General features: G+C 37.3%; 1 protein-coding gene across 2 annotated transcripts in view; it reads left to right on the forward strand.

Moving 5' to 3' along the window:
- Positions 1–22,719, forward strand: part of LOC150095214 (serine/threonine-protein kinase Sgk2-like) — a 279,354-nt gene that overhangs the window by 213,076 nt on the left and 43,559 nt on the right. For both annotated transcript variants that reach the window (XM_090410485.1, XM_090410484.1), the window contains exons 11-13: positions 4,108–4,194; positions 8,486–8,581; positions 16,543–16,650. In XM_090410485.1, coding sequence (XP_090266611.1) covers positions 4,108–4,194; positions 8,486–8,581; positions 16,543–16,650 — 291 coding nt within the window. The remainder of the gene's footprint in view (positions 1–4,107; positions 4,195–8,485; positions 8,582–16,542; positions 16,651–22,719) is intronic.

Below are 22,719 nucleotides of genomic sequence, written 5' to 3' on the forward strand. Positions count from 1 at the left end.
AGACAGAATAAGAGTGGGATATGGAAGTGCTAGAAGTGGAGAAAATGGAAACAGTAGGAGAGAGGGAATGAGAGAGATGTATGGGAGTGCTAGAAGAGGAGAGAATGGAAACAGTAGAAGAGAGAGGTATGGGAATGAAAGAAGAGGAGAGAATGGAAACAATAGGAGCGAGGGAATGGTAAGAGGTATAATGTATGGCGACTCAATGATCCGTGGTGTTCAAGATAGGATGCGTGAGGAGTGTTTGCCAGGAGGAACAATAGAAAGGGTGGCTATGGCAATTAAGAGAGGTGAAAGGGTGGATGAGATGATTGTGATGGTAGGAACGAATGACTTGAGTGGTAATGTAAGTCGGGCAGCGAGAGATATGAGATTTTTGCTTGAGACTGTACGGAAGAAGACAGAGAGAGGAAAAATAGTGTGCGTGTTGCCTAGGTATGATAATGATGAGCTGAGCAGAAGAGCGGTGATATTGAATGGCATAATAGCGAGAATGTGTGACAAGAGAGGACTGGTATATGTGGATGCTTGGAGTGCGTTTGAGGAAAGAGAGGAATTGTATGCGAGAGACCGTTTACATTTGAATGAGGAAGGATGTAGGCATCTGGAGAGATTGCTGTTCTGAACGAGGCAGTGTGTCCCAGGGAGGATGATAGCAGGGGTGGCCTCTTGTGGGAATAGATACTTGGGAGAAGGGAGACAATGTCAGGTAACACTGAGCCCAGTGGAGTCTAGAAGGGATAATGCTGGGTATAGAAACAATGGCATTTACATGCTTTATACTAATGCCAGGAGTATCCGGAATAAGGGAGAGGAATTGGTGGCGCAGATAGCATCAGCCTGGCCAAAAATTATTGGGATCACTGAGATGTGGTTGACAGAAGGGGATATAACAACAGGAATAGAAGTCGCTGGATATAGCATTTTTCGTCAGGATAGGAAGGGAAAGTGTGGTGGTGGGGTACTGCTTATGATAAGTGATGACCTATGTCCTCTAAGAGTGGAGAATTTGGAAGGAAGTGAGACAAATGATTTTGAGAGCGTATGGCGTGAGGTAGAGGTAGGCAAGACAGGATATTTAGTGGAGTGTTGCTACAGACCCAAGAGCACAGAGGATGGGGACCAGGAGATGTTTAGACAGCTAAGTTTGGCAAGTGCAAGAAGAATGATTGTTATGTGGAGATTTTAACTTCAGTAGTATAAATTGGAGAGAGAGGAAGATGCATGTAGCAATAGGGGAATGGAATTTCTAGAATTCTTGAGGGACAAATGTCTTAGGCAACATGTAACAGAGGGAACAAGAGGTTAAAAAGTTTTGGATTTGGTTTTATAGCATCAGAAGAGTTGATAATAACTGAGTTGATGTCTCTCCCACCAGTTGGAGAGAGTGACCATATGGTGTTGACTTGGAAAATGAATAGACATGCAGGAGTATCAAAGAAACGGGAACTTATGTGGAATTATAAGGCAGGTGATTATAATAGTCTTAGACGTCAACTTCGGGAAGTTTCATGGAGGCAGGAATTGGAAGGCCGGGATATCACTAGTGCGTGGGAAATTGTGAAAGAATATTTGTTATCAGCAATAGTAAGTTGTATACCACGAGTGAAGAAGAGGACGCAATTTGGAGTAAAGTGGATGACAAACAATATTAAACAGGAATTGCATGCGAAAAAGAGGCTATGGAAGAGATATAAGGAGACAGGTGAAGAGATGCATGAGGAATATAAGACACAGGCCATAAGAGTGACTAGTGTGGTAAGGAAAGCAAAACTGGAATATGAGAGGAGATTGGCCCTAAGATCCAAAGAAAATCCTAGGGAATTTTTTTAGCTATGTGGCCAGTAGGAGGAGAAATGACTGTGGAAGAATGATATTGTGGGATAAAAATGGGAATAGAGTGACTGATGCAGAGGACATAGTGGAATTGTTCAATGAACACTTTATTGGAGTATTTCATCCTAGAGGAGTCAGTTTTAATGCTAGAGGGATAGGACTGGTTCGAGGTCTGGAGGTACAGGAGGAGAGTGTGTTTCAGATACTGAGTACTCTGGATGTCAGTAAAGCTGTGGGACTGGATGGTATTTCACCACGAGTTTTCAGAGAATGTGCTAGGGAATTGACAGTGCCTTTAACGTGGCTTTTCAATGAAAGTCTGGCTTTGGCAAAGGTGCCCAGGGAATGGAAGGAAGGTAAGATAGTGCTATTGCGTAAGGGTGGTAACAGACTGGAAGTGTCTAATTATAGGCCAGTCTGTGTGTCATCAGTAGTTGTTAAGATCTTGGAGAAAGTAGTGAGGGACCGTATACAGCATTGGGCAGATGAGGGTAATGTTATCTGTGATAATCAACATGGATTTGTGAAAGGGCGCTCTTGTTTTAGCAATATGCTAGCCTTTTATAATAAAGTTTCAAGAACATTAGATGAGGGAAAGGCATATACTGCAATTTTCTTAGACTTGGCGAAGGCATTTGACAGGCTGCCACACGATAAGCTGATATTTAAGTTGCAGCACATGGGTCTGGATGTCAGATTGGTCAACTGGATTCAGGATTGGCTGTCTGATAGGTATCAGAGAGTTGTGTATGGTGGAGCAGTTTCCAGGAGGCAGAGGGTTACAAGTGGGGTCCCACAGGGCTCAGTACTAGGACCTATATTGTTTAACCTTTATATCAATGACATACCCAGTGGATTGCAGGGGGATATTCAGTTGTTTGCGGATGATGCAAAGCTGGGAAGGATTATTAGTAATAGTGCAGATGTGGTAGCCCTGCAAGAGGATTTAAATAAGCTAGATAGATGGGCAAATGAATGGGGGTGTCAGTTTAATGCAGCAAAATGTAAGGTCTTGAGGTTTGGGAAACATCGATGGGATGCTGCATACTCTATGGGAGGAGTTATACTGGAGGAAGTAGGGGAGACAAGAGATCTGGGGTTGATGATTGATAGAAACCTGAAATTTAGGGGACATATTGCAAAGGTGGTGAAGGTAACACAGAAGATTGCTGCTATTATGAGAAGGACTCTGACCTGCAGAGATAAGAGGGTTATCATTCCGTTGTATAAGTCTCTGATCAGACCACACTTGGACTATTGTTCTCAGATTTGGTCCCCAGGATTTGAAGGGGATAAATTAACTGTGGAAAGGATACAAAGACGGATGACAAAGATGGTTTCAGGACTGTACAAGGATAGTTATGAGGATCGGCTGAGAGAATGTGGACTGCAGAGTTTGGTGGATAGAAGGAGGAGAGGTGATATGATTGAGACTTTTAAACTGTTGAGAGGTGGTTACAGGGTTGACACTGGGGAGTTCTTTTGCTTGGTTGAACAGCGGGAAGGATTGATGACAAGAGGCCATCCCTGGAAGTTACGAAAGGAAACTGTGAGCAAGAGGGTAAGGAGTGGTTTCTTTGTGTGGAGGGTGGTTGAGCCGTGGAATGCATTGCCTGATGGAGTGGTGGGAGCGAGAACGGTCAGTGAGTTTAAAGAGTGGTATGATAGACTTTGTGTTTCTCGGGGGGGCCTCCCCTCGATGAGTCTTGACAGACTTTATGTCTTAGGAAGGACCTCCCTCGATGAGTCTTTTGACTCCTTGGAGGCCTGAATAATAATAATAAAAAAATAATAATAATAATTTTCTATTGTTTTGGTTTCTGCTGCTGTGATTTTCTTTTGTTATATTTTTTCCTTTGTCTCCTTAATTCTGACATTATTTGTAAGGAAATTAATCTTTCTGAGTGTATAATGAAGGTTTTCAGCTTTTATTGTTTGTAGTAGTGAGTGTGAAACAGCTTTGGTATTTGCTATAGTGCACATCTGGGGCAGATCTTATCTGCTGATTTTGCATTCCTTTACAACATTCATGAAATATGCACTTAATTAGTAGATTTAACCCATTGCCAAATAAACATTGCAAAACAAGTACAATCAATACACCAACTAATATTTAGCAAATAAGCAATGAATAGCCCACAGATAACTGAAAAATATTTAAAATGTAGTAAAAAAAAAAAACAGTAACAAGTTTCTTATTTAATATATAATAAAAAATAACAATTATTATTATTTCCTTAGATTTACATTTTTTTAACTCCCTTTTATTAGGGTCATGTGGTACTGACTGATTTTGGACTGTGCAAAGAAGGTTTACAGGAAAAGGGAACCACCACAACATTTTGTGGTACTCCAGAGGTAAATATTATTGTAGGGCACTATGACTACTATATGGACACTCTTTCCTCCACCCCCATTTCTTGCAACTGTTTTTAAATTACTGTAAAGGAGAACACCCCACATTAAACACCACTTAACTGTAATGCAAAGGGCATAGATAAAAGGGCTGAAAAGTTTGAATGGTTTGGTTTTTAAGTTGGCAGTTAAATAAAAGCATTTTCTCTCTCTTTCAAAAAGAAAAAAAGGGGGGAAAAGTGCATGTATATAATATGATTTTGACTTTTCCTTGACAGTCATGACTAGCTGAATTCATGTATTTTGTGGTACAGGTTTTCACATCAACGCAGGAGAGAGAGAAATCGGAGCTAGAGCTTGACACTCTACAACTTTTCTGATTTGTGCAACACAAGATTTGTCAAATGAGAATACAGGTGCTGGCGTCAGAAACACTGCAGATCAGATTTTCAGCCAAATGTAGAAGCTGATAATATATAAATGAACAGGTGAAAGAACATAGATTCTTAGAACCCCAACATTGGTTACAGAGTTGAAGGAATAAAAATCTACCTCCTGTCATATACACACACGGACAAAGAAATTAGCGCACCAAGAAGGAAGCATAGGACTCAACTGAAATTTTATTGGTGTAATGATATAGGTGAGTGATGTACATGATGGACAACTGGATATTTCCTCTTAAATCATTGCGTATATCATTGATTTACAAAATAACTAGCAGCAGCCCAAGTGACACAAGCCTGCACTAGTCAGTTAACTTTTCTTGGATTGATTTCTCCCATGTAATACTCTAACGTGCATCTATCAGCCTCTATCTTATCACCAGATTAATCTCCATCTCCATCAATTTATGTAACAGTTTCATGTAGTATGTCAAATTGCCTTCATAAAGTTCAGCAATATTATTATATGGCCATTTTCTATATCGATCTCAGTGATCATTATTATAAAAAGTGAGCAAATTAGGCAAGACCTCTCTTTCAAAACCAGTGTTACCTTTATAGAGTATTGTTTTCCTATCTACCCATTCCAGAATTCTGCTTTTTACCAACTTCTTTAATAACTCAAGCACCATTTCCGAGATACCATTGGTCTGTAATTTGCTACCTCTGTCTTAGATCCTCCTTTATGCAGCAGAACTATTTTGCCCTCTTTCTGCTCCTTGGGCACCATTCCAGAAATGAGGCTTAAATCAAACAGCTTAGTTAGAGAAGCTACCAATTTTCTTGAGCATGCTCATAATACACAAGTCGATATTCTGTCTAATCCATGGCGGAACTTCATCTGCTTCTATTCTTTCCTCAGCGTTACATCTGGCAGTAATTTGCCTCCATTTGGATAGTACCTTGTTGTAAAATAATTACTGAGTAATTAGTAATTCACCTATTGTGTCTGCTTCTGTTACTTGTCTAATATCATCACTCATTAAAGTTATTCTTCCTTTTACTCGCCACAGAGATCACGTTCTTAGGTGATTCTGATATATTTCTGATAACTCATTGAGACTTATTCATTCTGTCTTTAGTGACTTTAGGTTCGAGGCTTCTCTGGAAGTAAGAACAAACTAGTTACTAGATTTATTCTGTTTCTCTCTCTCTCTTGACTTCTTGCAAATGAATTGGCCAGATTGACTGTAGGTTGAGCTTGAGAGGCCAACAACTAACTCCAGTTGTCAACAAAAAAAAAAAACAGAGTCCCAGATGTTGTACTCATAGTTTGGCTCATATTTAACTCAGGAAACAGCTGAGGAACAAGACTGGTTCTGCAAAGTCAGAAGGAAAAAATGATGCAAGGAACCAACATGAAATGAAACTACAACCCCTGTGAAAACAGAAGCAAACCAACATAAGTAAAGAGTTTCTCCTGTTATCCTGCTAGCCAAGGAACAATGGATGGAAGTGGCCACAGCTCTGAAAAACTAAAATAAATTTTATGAAAGCTAGTAACATGGACAAGGAAGTCTGACTACAGCCAGTGATGGTAGGCTACTGCATACTCACTAAACGTTTTGAACAAAAAAAATGTCCAGTACCACATATTCTTTAAAAAAGTGAAAAAAAATTTAAAGATGATACTGCATGGTATAACAGAATCTGTCATCACCCCTCCAAAACCGCAGACTAAGCCCTGTTAAAGTTAGCCATATGCTCCAAGCAGATAAATGGTCAATGCCTCCTGTCCTAGTGGAAACTGCAACAAGTACCAAGAAATCTGACCTAAAAACAGTCTATGACATGACTTTAAAACTAGAAACATGACAATGGAAGGTATTAACCAAAAAATGCCACCATTGTCAAAAATTTGACTGCTAAATATGGAGAAAACTCACATGATGACTTCCTGCAAAAAGTTAGGAGCAGAGCTAACTAAATGTGCCAACTGTGATGGACAACATTCTGTCAACTACAAAGGGTGCAAACATTTCTTGGCCACCCAATAATCAACAGGAGAAAACCTAAGAGCCCCATCAACCTCTGCACAGGCACCCACATCAAATGCCAACCACCCCCAAATGGCACAACAAACCACCCAACATGATACCTCGTATGCATAGGTGGTGGCTTCAAAATCTGCAGGAAAAACTGAACCCCAGCATCCAGCCAAATCCAACAAAGCAAATCCCAGCCAGGACTAAACGAACAAGTTTGTGACAAACAGTCCTTACAGCATTGGTTGATGGTTAACAACTCTGGAATTCCAGTGGACTAGAAAACAAAATGTACAAACTACAAGAATTTATGACATGTTATAGTGCTGAGTATTGTAAATGAAGTATTGGAAATGAGTTGTAAATGAAATGCACTTTGGACCAGCTGACAGTCCAGAGCTCAGGAACTATTTTCAATTCAGCAATGACAGGTGACAGCCATATTTGTCAAGCTCAATGTAGATTGCAATGAAATTGTAAATCCTGCCACTACCAGCATAGAAATTATAGGAGTGGAGGTTAAAACTGCAAATGTGGGTCCTCTGAAAATATAATCTGTATATAACTCTCCTGTGAGCCTCTGTAGCTCAGTCGGTATAGACGAAGTCCTTTGGTCGAAAAGACCTGGGTTCGATTCCCGTCCATGACATGAGGAACCTTTATCTGGTTTCTTTTGACTAAAGGTGAGTTAACCGGTCTCATACGGAGTTAGAGGGTTTTTTCACCCAGAAACTCAGTTTTTTTTGTCTCTCAGTGGACAAGGACCTGAAGTTCAGGGTTCACATTGCACAATTTATGATATCATCACATCGGATTATGGCAATGATGCATGTAGAAATAAAGAGGTTATGGTTCCACTATATAGAGCCATGATCAGGCCTCATGGATTATTGTGCACATATTTGCACATATTGGTTTTCATGGTGATGAAGATATTAGAAAGGTCCGGGGAAGACTGACTAAGGTGCAGTAAATGATCTTTGGAATCTGGGATTGGAAGACAGTTTGAGGGAATGCAGTTTGCAATTCCTTGTGAATAGGAGGAGAATGAAAGGGATATGATTGACACATTTAAGGTGGTGAGGGGATTGTTATCAGTTTAATGTGGAAGAAATGTTTTATAGAATAGGAAAAGGGTAGAATACAGCCCTTACAGGAACAATGTGAGCAACGGAGTGAGGAGCAGATTCTTTGCATAAAGTGGTTGGTCAGTGAAATGCATTGAATGACAGTGTAGCTAATGCAGCCATGTTTAATGACCTTAAAGCAGAGTTTGATAAACCTTGTGTTTAACAATGTGTACCTCCTGCAATGAGTCTTTTGATTCTATGAAAGTCTGGTGTTAATAATAATATAATCATATGTATATATGTATTGATAAGTTTTTCTTCCATCAGCCTGTTCCAAAAAAAAATTCTTAGTTAATATAATATTTGGATATATATATATTCATGAGCCTCTGTAGCTCATTCGGTATAGACGAAGCCCTTTGGTTGGAAATACCTGGGCTTGATTCCCATTCATGATGTGAGGAACCTGTATCTGGTCTCTTTTGACTAAACGTGAGTTAGCCGGTCTCATAGGGAGGTAGAGGGTTTTTTGTCCCTCAGATCAGGCAAACTGGCCCTATGCACACACCGATTTGCAGCCATGAATTACTTACGATATGTGGAAGAGATAGGATCCTCACCACATGTCGTTATGCCCATAGTCACATCATGGCAATCAAGCTCTTAGATAGGAGACGACACATTAACAGGAATAGGATATATATACACCCTACTGCTGTAGTTGTTTTATTATCTGTCAAGCCAGTAATTAATTTTCCAGTCAGTGTTCTAATATATTATTTTACATTTTTAGTATTTAGCTCCAGAAGTTCTAAGGAAACAAGCTTATGATAAATCTGTTGATTGGTGGTGTCTTGGAGCTGTGCTATATGAGATGCTGTATGGGCTGGTCAGTTTCATATTTAAATTTCATAGTGTTTAGAATTTTAATATGATAATACAGTTAAGTCATTCGGTGATGTAAGTTTTGTTGAAAAATTTTATTTTATTATTTTTGGTAACTTAAGCAGTTGTGATGCAGAAAATGTTCATAGATATATAAACATAAATGCCTCATCTATTCCTTGGAAGACTTAATGTTAACCAGTATGTTGCCATTTATTTTTCAAGGAAATTAAAGATAGAACTGTCCTGCATAACCAACCATTCACAGATTTGGTGTATCTATTCAGTGAAAAAAATAAAATGATGATTTTTTTTTTTTTTATGATTATCAGATCTCTGTAAGAAAAATAAATATACAAACTTGTCATGGAAGGCATATTTTCATGATTAAATTTCTGTAGCTAATTCAGTGATCCAGGTTGAAGTTTCTGGAATAAAAGCTATGTGGAACTGGAATGAAAATAAATAATTTACTAACTAAATTAAATATTTATATGCCACTGTTTCACTAACTCTAACTAGCATTATCAAGGAGTGCTAGGATCCTCTCTCTCTCTCTCTTGTTCCCAGTTGTCTGCAGTATTCCCAGTCAGTGTGGGATCTTATTTTGGAGATAGGACAGACCACTTAGTAAGAAGAAAAGAACATAAAAAATGAAATATATTGGTATGGACAACTTAAAATCAGACTATCAAAACATGCCTTAGAAGAACCCGAAGGGAAAAAAAAAAGGTTTAACTACCATTTGAGTAAGAGGTAAGTTTTCTACATTTAGCTCTTTTTTTATATATAGTTTTATGATAAATGTTACAGGCTGTATATAGGCTGAGTCAGATGCTGGTGTTTCACATATTTTGTTCTTTCTCTGAAAAGTGTGCTAAAGACACTTTTTCACGGAAGTAGGGCTTGCGATAGTAGCCATGGATTTTGTGTGTAGAGTAAGAAATGAAAGTCTTCATTCTAGCAAAGATTATTTTAGTTATTCGTTCAGAAACACTAATAAGATAATGGAAAAAAGATATAGAAATGGGAAGATTGTGTCAAAGGCATAGAAATCAAGGATTTGTTTTTGTTTGTTTGTTTCAGTTTTATGATCAAAGCAACTAAGGGTATGTTGGATCAATGCTGTGTGTTACATCAGTAAATTGCTTGTGTTCTTCAGACTAGTTTGCCTGTTTTATGGGATGAAAAACCTGAGTGTTTAGGTGGAACAATCTTCTACTTCCATATGAGATTGACTGACTCACTTTCAGCTTGAATAAGCATTCTAAATATTTTTTGCATCCTAGATGGGATTTTAACCAGATTTTTCAAACTCAGGGGCATCATTGATGCTGACTGAGCTAGAAATCAAGGAGCTTATCTTATGTGGTACTGTTAAAGCGCCAAAGGGTGCAAAAGCTGAGATTTCGCTTTAGTTAAGATTGATCTGTAGAAAAAGAAACATAGAAAGGGTTATTGGTCCAATCTGACATTCAATATCAGAGATTACTAAATTCTAAGTTTAGTATCTCCTTTTTATTGGCTGGAACAAAGAGGAGATCAAACAGTTCTTCTTTTTGAAGAGAGAATTGGTTAAGAAAGGTCTATTGTGTTGGGAGAATGATTAGATTATCTGATATTTTGGTTGTAAATGTAAATGGATAATTTACAGTTATATCCAGCAAATACTTCAACATCTCTTCTTGCTGTGAAGTTATAGAAGGAAAGTTTAAATTATAAGGGCTGAAATCTCCAAGAGAACTTTATCTTACTTTTTGAATAAAAAATCAACCTTCATAGATAATAATCAAAGAAGTCAGATTGGTTATCAGGTGAGTTATTAGGTGGTGAGTACCAAATGAAAGCAACAAAATGTAGCAAGGAAATTTTGAAACAGAACAAATCATAAAAAAGGGGATAGTAAACTTAGAATTTAGTAATCTCTGATATGGAATGTCAGATTGGACCAATGCTTGTGTACTGTCCCTCTTACAGAAGGGATCATACAGAATATAGTTTGAATAGCTTAGGTGGACATTTGTTGTTGAGACTGCTATTTAAGGTTCTTTCAGAAATAATACATTATGTTTGGTTTTGATGCATGTACCATATTTTCCAGTGTATAAGACGCACCCAAGAAATTTAATACAATTTTCTGGAAAAAAAACCTAAAAAAAACTTTCTGTAGGCAGAGGTCCAAAATGTCTTTCAGCTTCCCTATTCCCATGTTCTTCCGCATATTTTACAACCTGCAATTTGTAACTTGAAGTATATGAATGTCGCCTGTTTTTTTCCATCACTAAAATCTACAGAGAAATATCAAACTGAACACAAAATATCTCAACACGTCAACTCAATACTGATAAACATCGGTAACTGATTACTCGGATAAGATATTATGAAACTTGAATAGGGACTCCCCATTCTTAGCCAATGATGCGCTAGAAGTCAAGTGAAGGTCATGCATCAATTTGATTGCACCGTTACAAAGATCTTGGAACATAAAAGGGAGTGCGTATAACTTTGAAAAGAGGAAACAATCTTTACCTTCATTATATAAGACGCACCCCATTTTTAAGATGAATTTTTTTAAGATAAAAAAGTGCATCTTATACACCGGAAAATACGGTAAGTAATTGTGCATATCATTTAAGTTTGAATTTAAGTCATAAATGTTAGTGAAGTGGCTTAAATTCAAAACAGATGTAAAAGTTGGACATTTTAATGACCCACATCATCACTGTTATTCGTGTTTGTGTCCTTCATGATTTTTCATGTTAGAAACTTGAAGATGAACACAGCTCCCACATATTGCTATGCTCAGACTCTCTCTCAATAGGTATCGATGATGCCCTTCAAAGACTAAAGATGGTATTTGAACCTCTTATACAGGTTTTCCAGTGTATAAGATGCACCCAAGAAATTTAATATAATTTTCTGGAAAAAACCTAAAAAAAACTTTTTCTGTAGGCGGAGGTCCAAAATGTCTTTCAGCTTCCCTATTCCCGTGTTCTTCCGCATGTTTTGCAACCTGCAATTTGTAAAGAATCTTTATAAGGGCTTCTCATCTGAAGATGAGTTAACTGGCTCATATATAGAGTCAGCAGGAATTCATATGGAGGTGACAGGAGGCATCTTTCAGGAAACTGATGTTTTTCATCTTGCAAACAATCAGAAGAACGCACAACTATAGATGTGATACACTGGTCTAATTTAGAATTATGGTTGAACAGTAAGCCTTAATTGTTTTGACTGTAATTCTAAAACAAGCACAAAAAGCATGAACTCTCTCTTCTAGTATATCTGTCAGAGTAAGTACCAACGTAATTATTCCCTAGCTCATCAAGAAGCCTAATGCATTACTATCTGGTTCAGTCCTCTGTACTTTCCAGTGGCCAGCTTGCAGACCCACTTTTTTTTACTGTGCCCTCACATGTAGGAGATATTGGCTCACTTCTTAAAAAGGCATGATGAGCATGTCATTGAAATATGTCAGATACAGTGCATGTGTAAAAAGAGAGAGAAAGATATGAAAACACTTTTTGACAGTCTTTTACATTTATTAAGTTCCGATTTTTGACAATATAGAATCTTTACTAAAACAGTGAAACAATTTTTCAGCTCTTCTAAACACAAATTAACCCATTAACCAAGTGTTTTAGTAACTCAAAGAATCAACAATAGCATAATCACTGCTCAACTATCTCTACAGCAAACACCATCATGACAAACCCACTGACTATAACAAAACTACCAAAGAAATCATAACTGAAGTCTCATAGGCATAGTGCTAACAAAATTTTACCACACCATCTGCTATAACTATCTATTTCTGTGGTCCATACGAATTCTCCGTAATGAGAGCTCACTTTATCAACAGACATGTTATGTTGTCTTTTTTTCCATTCAACCTCTAACATGGCAGGAAATTAAAATTTTGTGAAAGGTACATGTCTTCAAATACAAAGATTTGTTTGAAGTAGGACAAATTCCTTCACTGATTTTAAAGCTTTCTCTTCCTTAAAAATAAATTAACATAGGTTAATCTGTAGACAAAAACAAAATAAGAAATTAGTTTACTTATCACTGTATTAACCATAATCCAAACAAGTGTGAGGTTAACAAACTAAGCAGTTAGCTTGAAATATAAGCGCATCAGATTCTGCATTCAGAAAATTCTCTGAAAATGCTTAATTTTGTCTTTTTTTTTTTTTTTTTTTTTGTACCTCTATTTCTATTGACTTTATGTTCTTGATGCCTACTGTTTGCTTTTCATTGTTTGTCCTGACTTCCTGATAAAATTAGAAGGGACCTTGTTTAGCTATACATTGCTCAAGCTGACATGATATTTGATCCTTATGTATTATTGTTAAACTGTGAATGAAGATATTTATAATTAATAATACTTCATTCATAATTAACATGATCTACCATATCATAAGCAGGACTTATTTAAATTTATTGTCGGTCTCTTGCTTATAAAATGTTATTCATGTAATTCCTTTTGAGTTTTGTTAATTTTATTTATGTAATTTTAGGGTATATCATAGACATGAAAAGGCTCTGTATTAAAGTGTCATTTATTTTATTTGCTTTATAGTTACTTTAATAATAATATAAGAAATTGTGATATACGTAATTTTAATATATCCAGAAGATTCCTTGTGATATCATTTGATTGGTTGTTGTGAGAAACATGCAAATTTCTCCTAGTGCGCATTGGAGCGTGAAATACTATATACCAAGGGAAAAGCAAGTTTGATGTGAGCTAAACCAGTGAGAACTAGTTACTGGCGGGAAAAAGGAATGAGTAGACACGAAAACGAAAGTAAAAAGGAAAAACGAGTGGGGAGTATAGAGAACCGTAGCTAGAGACTGAAGGGGGATTTCGATGTGCCGAAAACGGAATAGAAAGGGCCAGGAATCGCTTGGCATTTTAACTTACCTTTTTCGGAGTTGGATTTCTACCAAACTTCCTAACTCCTAGCAGTGGAAAAGTGCAGGACATAGGATAATGTGTATAAGAAAAGGAAGAAATAGGTAGATAATTTAAACCAAGTGCAAAAAGGTTATATTCTCCCGAGTCTATAAATCAATCGCGGAAATAGAAGATTCTTTTAAGTTTGTGTTACTACAAAGTAAAAGTCAGCAAGGACTTTAAAGATGTTGTTCGATCTCCTTATGATCTGATGAAGCTGTATCCTGGTAAGATTACCTTTACTATACTTAGTGAGAAGTGACTAATTAATTCCGCTGAAAGTAATTTATTCCTAGTTGCTGTATTCAGCAAGTCAAGATTGAATGTATGATGTGCTAAGACTTTTCCCTCTTCAAGTGACAAATGCTATATTATTGAATTAAGTGTTCATTGACTGAACGAGAATATCGAGAAGCCTATTTGTTGTAATTTAGGAATCTCGAACTTTCAAGAACTAATTTTGATTGACTGAGCTTAGAGAATTACAAATGAATGTCTGATGGTTCATGAGTTGTATTCTTTCTGAATATCTTGAACTGATTTGATATTTAAAATGTTTTGAGATGTAACCTTGGTCAGAGTGGAGTTGTGATAGAAGTTCTCTGTAACAAGAAGAATCAGATCTGTTAATATAGTCTTTAATTATAAATTTTAAGCTCAGCTGAGTAGTATACTAGTATTTTAATGACAGTTTTATATTCATTTAATTGTAATGTCCCTGTTAGAAGATTGTGTTATGATGTAATTATATGTAACACTGCATTAAACGTTTTTCTTTATCTAAGATCAATCTAGAGTTTGCCTGATTTTCTTTCACTGAACTTCTCATTAAATATTTCGAACCAAAAGCGGGAGCTTTGCTTAATAGTGAGAACTTTAGCCTAAAATCAGCTTTATAATAACCTGATACAGTTGAAGGCTGATTTATCAAAGTTGCTCAATCAATTCAGAACATAGAGTGGCGCAGCATAATACAAATTTTCTTTATGTTCGGATGATATATCAGCCTACAACTAGTTAAATACTAATGAGAGAAAACTATAAGACGATAAAACTTGATTGAGCACAAGCTACGATCCAACACTATCATATTTGTTCAGAATACAAAGTCCCAAATCTCTAGTCTATCAAAGTTTGCCAAGTTTCCAAGTGGATATTTAGGTATTGGATGTACAAGATCTGGTCAGTTCTTTATATTCCTGGTAGGCTGTATGGAGATCTGCTTTCACTGTATGGGGCTGCTTAATGTCTTGCTCATTACTCCATTACTATGTTCTCTATTGTTAGTGTTCACTAATGCCCTATACATAATATGCATAGCAAAAGTTTTAAAACCACTGAATATTTTTGTTGCCTTTTGCCCCATCAGAAAACTCTCCACCTTTCTCGCTTCTCCTGAGGACAAGCTTCCACCTCTCAATTATCTGGGCGTCTACCAGATTCCTTGCTCTTGTGGGTTATCTTATTTGAGACAAATAGGAAGATCTGCTTCTATTCAGCTAGAACACAAGTGTTATATCAAATACCTTAAGCCTTGTACAGTCTGGACTAGCAGGAGATCTGTCACCACTAGACATAGAGTTCATTGAAACAAGACAAGAGTTTTTCATAAAAGTTGGTTCCTCATGTAATGGCTTTATAAAAAAAAAAACATGTGAAACTTTACTTCACTCTCCTAACTTAAACAGATCCAATGGTCTATGTCTGTCCCCTATGTGGGAGTTACTACTTTTAAATCAGCTAATCTTTCCTAACTTTATTTTGTTTAAATTCATATATATATATATATATATATATATATATATATATTAAGTTAGCAAATTTACTGGCCTTTTTAGTTATTTTACATAGCTACTTTTGGTGGTGCTTAGAATTGTCTGTTAATGTTCAATTGCCATTTTATGTCTTGTACTGACAATGCCCATGATACTTAGGCGAAAATTCTATGCTGTTAAAGTATTTTATGTGAATTTTCTTCCGATATTATAATTATTTTAAATATGTCTGCTCATGGTATTTCATTACTGAAACAAGTGAGAATTAACTGTAACACACACAAAGAAAAGCAATTTCACTTAATGAAACCATTCCAAAATATCTGACCAACACTATTGAACAATATAATTAGGAATAATTTCATATCCCATTCTGATTAAGAGAAATCTTGTCCTTTCAGCTTGCCAGCTATATGTTTTAAGTTTAAAAAAGAATACATATGTGGAATAGCTACAGAATAGAAATTATGAACAAACATCAGAAAATTCAAGGAAAAGTTAGCAACATGTGGGAAATTTTAAGGAGTATGTATGTAACTCATCAGAAAATAAACTGCTCAGCTTGAGAATAACACACTTATGATTTTAAATGTGCTTTCCTGGCAGAAAACGAAGACAATTTTCAACAATAAACACTTCATACAGTAAACCCTAAATGGCGAACCTACAGCACCCGTGCCAGAGGTGGCACATCTGAGAATTTTGCTGGCATGTCAATTTTAATGTTAGTCTTTCCTGACTTTTATCCCAAAGTTAGGAGGATAAAAGTCCGGAAAGAATTAAATGCATGAATCAAAAACTCGAGCATAATAAAAAGGGAAAAATCAGAATATAATATGAAGATTAGCTGAACAGACTCCATGAAGTACTAGCATTGGAATAGGTTACTTGAGCGTGATAAGTGCCTTGTCAGTAAATGAGTTTTGAGAAACTATCCCTAGCATTATGTTAGTATGTCCTTACCTTATATGATGAGCCTAGGGCTCCATGAAGGTACTCAGATAATAATAAATTTAAAAACAAAATGTTGTTGTTACAATAATCCTTCAATTATAATCGATTATAATTACTATAACAACAATTTTTTTAAAAAAATTTTTATATTTAAAAATTTAATTGAAAAGATCTTCCCACTATAACAGATAATTATCTGTTATAGTAGGAAAAAAATTTAAATAATTTAGTTCAAATTATTTAAAAAAGATTACTGCATTATAATTTTTTTTCTAGCCCCCATTTTACAGTAGAGATACAATGAAAATGTACAATAGTATTCTACATGAACCTCTGAAACTTAGGACAAATATATCACTTTCTGCAAGAGACATACTTGAAAAGGTAAGTTTTTTTTTAATATTCTATGTTTGTTTTTAATCTACCATCTCATCATCAAATCCTGATATGTGTCTTCAGTGAGTAAACAGGACATTATTATCGATTACTCCATGAAGTCCTTAGACTCTTGAAAGAGACCCTACACATCATTCCAAGCACTATCCAACATTCACGCAGTATCTATCATACCTGGCTTTGAATTTAATCACAGTCCTGTCATCCACAACATACACTAGGGCAACTTATTCTACTCATTCATCACTTGACAAGCAAAAATCTAGTCCTAACACCTTTGCTAACTGCACTCTTGCTCAGTTTCCAAGGGGTGGCCCCTAGTTCTCCCACCACCAGACCTGTTCTGAAAAATTTCCTCTGTAATTTGTAAACCTTCAGTAATTTGTATGTCTCAATCATGTCGCTGCTTTTCTGCCTGTCAACCAATTTCTGTAACCCACAGATCTTCAACTTGTTCTCTTAAGATTCATTCCATAGACTTGATACCATCTTGATCACTCACCTCTGGATCCTCTCCACCTCTTCCTCATCCCCAAGAAACCCAGGTGACCAGATCTGCATGCTATAGTCAAGATGGGGTCTTACCAAGGCTCTTTTTTTTCATGCCATCATGCTAAAGAACATTTGATTTGCTAACCTTTCTTCTCCCATTCTGTTTAAGTGACCCTACCACATTAGATTAGCTATGCTCACACATTCCTGACCACTAACATGTAAAGTCCCTTCCTAATATCCTTTAATCTGCCATTCATGCCAACTGTTCATTTTTGTAATTTTTTTTTCTTTCTAATTTTTCTCAGATCTGTAGTCTCCATCCTTTGACGAAGTGTTTTATTCTAACCCAGCTCTCGGATCCATAAAGTTAAAATTGGTTTGAACACTGTCTCATATACAGCTAGTTTTGTGGTTTGACTAATTTCTGTTTTATTCCATATAAATTTATTCAGTTGATTTTTGCTGACCCAGAGAAAAAAGTCTTAGATGGGATGGGAATTCAGAGCTGGAATGAAAAAGCTCAAGAAAGAAAGGAATGGAAGAAGCTGGTGCATACAGTTAAAGAACCGTAGAGGCTCAACTAGCTGAAGAAGTTGACACTCTCTCTCTCTTTCTCTCTCTCTGCTATACCACCTCAGCTATTTCTGTTATATATTTCCATGTTTAATTTGCCATCTTCACTATAAATTGTACCTAAATGGCTAAAATGTTTTACTTCTATAGATTTTCCACTCAGGATGCAATGGATGTTTTCCAATGTTTCTGCATATGCAGTTTTGACTTGTTAGGTAGCAGTGTATGTAAATGATTTGAGTTAAAATGGGCATATATGTATCTGTCTGTAAAGGCAGGTGATTATACTAAATTGAGAAGGCTTGAGGAAGTGGTTTGGCATGACAAACTGCATGGTAGAAGAATTAATAGTGCCCAAAAAAGTAGTAAAGGGGTGCTTAAGAAATATATCTGACTGCATCCCCAGTAGTAGAATTAATCACATGGGAGCTACAAAAAAAGAACATATTGGATCAGTATCATATAAAAATTATGAGACTCTGGAATGTTAAAGAGATCAGGCTAGGAAAGTGGTGGCTATTGTGAGGAATGCGAAATCACTTTTTGAAAAGAAATTATTAATATTATTACTACCCAAGACCTCATGGAGTCAAAGACTCATCTGGGAGTTAATTTTATCACACACACAACTCATCATACCGTGCTTTGAACACATTCAAACTCCCTGCAGACACCACACTCTCAGGCAAGGCATTCCAATCATTTACAACTCTGCATGAAAAAAACCTGCCTCTCACTCCCCTACTCACACCTTTATACAGTTTCCAGGGATGACCTCTGGTTCTCCCCCGATCTCCCACTATTTTCTGTAGAACTTCTCCAGGATTGATCCTATAACAACCCCTTACCAACTTGTAGGTCTCTATCATATCTCCCCTCTTCCTCCTGTCCACCAGACTCCACAAATTGCATTTCCTCAATCTTTCCTCATACTCGACATTCCAAAGGTCAGAAACTACCTTAGTCAATCACCTTTGGACCCTTTCCAACATCTCTTCATCCTTCTGAAAACCAGGTGACCAAATCTGGGCACAATAGTCCATGTGTGGCCTAATCAAAGCCTTATACAATGGAACAAGAATCTCCCTACTTCTACATGTCAGTGTCCTCTGCATCCATTCCCAGAAGCCTTTGTGTTTTCTTCACAATTTTGGCTATGTGTCCCCTAAATTTCAGATCCTTATCCACTATCAGCCGCAGAACTCTTATTTCTTCCACCTCCAACAATGTATCCTCACCAAGCATAAATTCTGCATCCCATCTTTGTTTTCCAAATTTTAAAACCTTACATTTTGTAACATTGAACTCGCATCCCCATTTACGTGCCCAATCACTCAATTTATTCAACTCTTCCTGCAAGGTCACAACATCCTCACTACTCTTCATGATTCCTCCCAACTTTGCATCATCTGCAAACAACTGAATATCTCCATCCAAATCTTCGCCAATATCATTAATATACAAGTTAAATAGTAATGGCCCTAAAACAGACCCCTGAGGCACTCCACTAGTGACTTTCCTTTTCCTGGATATCGCACCTCCATACACAACTTGTTGATACCTATCAGACAGCCAATCTCCAATATAATCTCCAGTTTGACAGTTTATCATGAGGTACTTTATCAAAAGCCTTTGCGAAATCCAAGTATATCACTTTGTATCCTTCTCCTCTGTCCAAGGAAGCAGTCACTTTATTCTAATAAGTAGGTAGATTACTAAAACATGATCTCCCTTTAGCAAATCCATGCTGTCCATCAAAGATGATACCATAGTTGTCAACCCAACTCTGGATCCTAGTTCTCACAAGCTTCTCCAACTACTTAACCACAACACCTGACACACAGATAGGCCTATAGTTTAATGCTTGAGTTCGATCACCTCCTTTATGAAGTGGCACAATCTTCCACTCCTTAGGGACTTGACCGAGTGCAAGACTCGTATTAAAAAAATTGTCAAGACAGGTGTCAACTCCCTGGCACATTCCTTCAGAATACATGCCGATATATTATCAAGTCCCACAGCCTTATTAACATGTAGTTTACTCAACTCCCCATACACTTGCTCACTTACAGTCAGTCTCTCCTCCCCATCATCTACTGCTCTCAATTTCACCATGAAGTCACATTTACAAGATTGAAAGACCTGTATGAACTGCTCATTAAGTATCTCCACCACACATTCTGCAACAGCTGTCTTTATACCATTTTCTCCAATCATTGTCATCCTTCCATAATCATTCTTTCTTTTGCTGGCTACATATCGAAAGAACTCCTTAGGATTCTTTTTGGCTTTATTAGCTAACTGCTGTTCATACCATTCTTTAGCTACCCTCACCAACCAAGTCACCCTCCTTGCCTGGTCTTTGTAGACCTCATGGAATTGGTTATTTCCACTTTGCTTATGCTGCCTCCACAATGTCCTCTTTCTCTTTATCGCATGCTTAATCTCTTTATTCATCCATCTCAAACCTACTTTATTTAACTTTCTCACCCTTGGAATATATTTAGACATGGCATCTACTAGATGGTTTTTGAAAATCCCCCAAGCTGCATTGATCTCTTTTCCAGCTAACTCCTCATTCCATGTTACACCCACAAGCTGTCTCCTGAGCACTTCATAATCCCCCCCCCCTTGTACTTCTACATATACCCTTTTCTCACAGAGGTCCTCGCACTGCTGACAACCCCCCAGGTAATCACCTCATGGTCACTCTCACCAATTGGTGGATGATTTGATAACTCACTGATAATTACATCCTCTGATAAGATGACTAAATCCAAGACCTTCAATCCTTGCGTGTCCTCTGCTACATACTTTCTGAGGTAGTTATCCCTCAAAAACTCTAGAAACTCATTTTCTTTACTTCCAGTTGCTATCTCATCATTCCAGTCTATATTGCCATAATTAAAATCACCCATAATGATCACCCTTTTCTTATTTGCTTGGCTAATTTGATTATACATTTCATAGTCACTACCATCCACATTTCCTGGTCTATAACAACATCCAACCAAGTATGGACATAACTCTTTCTCTATCATCAATAGCACTCCCCCTCCCTTTTTACCCTTTCTATCCTCACAAAACACATCATACCTTTCCATCTCTATTCCTGTCAGGATGTTGTCTTCTTCCAACCATGTCTCACTTATTCCGACAATCTTTGGGTAAACAGATGCAATTAATGCAACCATTTCATCTGCCTTGTTTCTTATACTTCTAGCATTTGTATACAAACACAGCAGCTCATTTCTGGATCTACAGATAGTTCCACTGATACCACCCACTCGATGTGATCTCTCAATGCTCGACTGGGGCCATTTCCCTTTCTGCTTATTCATTTTAAAACCCTTTTCAATTCCAACTGTTTCCTCTTTATCCCAGGTCATCCCATTCCTTTCTACACACATGCTCTCACCTCCTCTCGGAGCATCCACCTTTCTCATGATATGTGATCCTGTCCACCCTGAGCCTCACCATTTTCCTGTTCCTCTTGCACACCCATTCTCTCATTTTCTATACTCATACCACTCACTTCCTCATTCATAACCACCTCATCAATCTCTCCTATCTTACTCTCCTGCTCTTCCACATCACTTCCTGCTTGATCTGATTTATCTCTCTCACTGTAATCACTTTTCAACCTTCCAGCGGCAGTCTCTCCAAGCCACTCAAACCATAACCACTCAAATGCAGCCCATTGCTCCCATACAGCTCACTTCGTTCCTCAAACCCATTTCACACATTAACAAACTGCACTCCCATCTCCTCACACATTTCAGCCAGCATATCGTTCATAATCCTTGCTCTCCACCTCATCTCACCACAGTCATACCTAGGCAACACGCTTACCACCCTTCCTGTCACACTATTCTCTTTTATCCTTCTAAGCAGCCTCCTGATATCCATTCTGACGCTCTCTTTGTCCTCTGTCAAATCATTCGTACCGATTAAAACCATTAACTCCTTTGCTCGCTCCCTCCTCATACCCAATGCCTCAATCACTCTACTCATTTTACCACCTGGAAAACATACCTTATGCATCTTATCATCCAGCACACCTTTAATAATGGAGTCGCCATTCAATGCCACTCGCTCATCTTTCGTTAACTCTTTCGTGCCATCATGATTTGTTTTAATATTTTTTACCCGAATTTTCTTAATTTCATTCCTCATCCAATCCAATTCAACTTCTGAATCTCATGTCACATTCTCTCTATCATTCAATCTTCCTCATATTCTAACTCTCGACCCCCTCTTCTCACTTTCACTCTCATTCCTCCTTCTGTGTTTCTGTACTTTCGCTATCATTCATTCTTTCAAGTTTTCAACTTTCGATTCCTTCATCATGCCGTTGCCAGTTTCATTCGTTCTCTCGATTTCGTTTCCTTCCGCCACTTTCGATTCCTGCATCACACCGTTTCCAGTTTCATTCGTTCTCTCAATTTCATTTCCTTCCACCACTATCACCTCACTTTTGTCCTTTTTAATATCCGTTATCGATTTATATTACTCGTTTTCTTTTTTACTGATTTTTTAACATTTTTTCGCTTCTCTTTTACACCATTCTTCTCTTTCGAACGCGCACTCATTTTCCCCACGACATTCTCACTACTAACACTTTCTGTTATCAATTTCATATTTGCATTCATCAATTCCTCGTTCAGGTCGCACTTCGCACACACCCTCCTTCCATCTGTCCTAAACATCCACAAATTATTTATGTAATCAAAAGAATACATATTGCACACCTCACGCTTAACGAAACAACTGAAGTCTAAATTAAAATCGTGGAATGACAAAGCCGCCGCCATGTTTTCTGCCGGTACTGCTCTAAGGTCTAATAATAACGAATTCATAATTATTTCTGTAATTATGCTATAAAACTCTGTAGTACAGCAATCACACCAAAAACCACAATAATACCACCATCAAATCAAAGAAAAGAATCGACGAAAATCACAGATCTTTCAGGAGCTTTCTAACAGT

Source organism: Typopeltis vanoorti, chromosome 20 (genome assembly GCF_054136105.1).
Source record: "Typopeltis vanoorti isolate ZY-2024b chromosome 20, IOZ_Tvanoo_1.0, whole genome shotgun sequence".
Classification (NCBI taxonomy): Eukaryota; Metazoa; Arthropoda; class Arachnida; order Uropygi; family Thelyphonidae; genus Typopeltis; species Typopeltis vanoorti.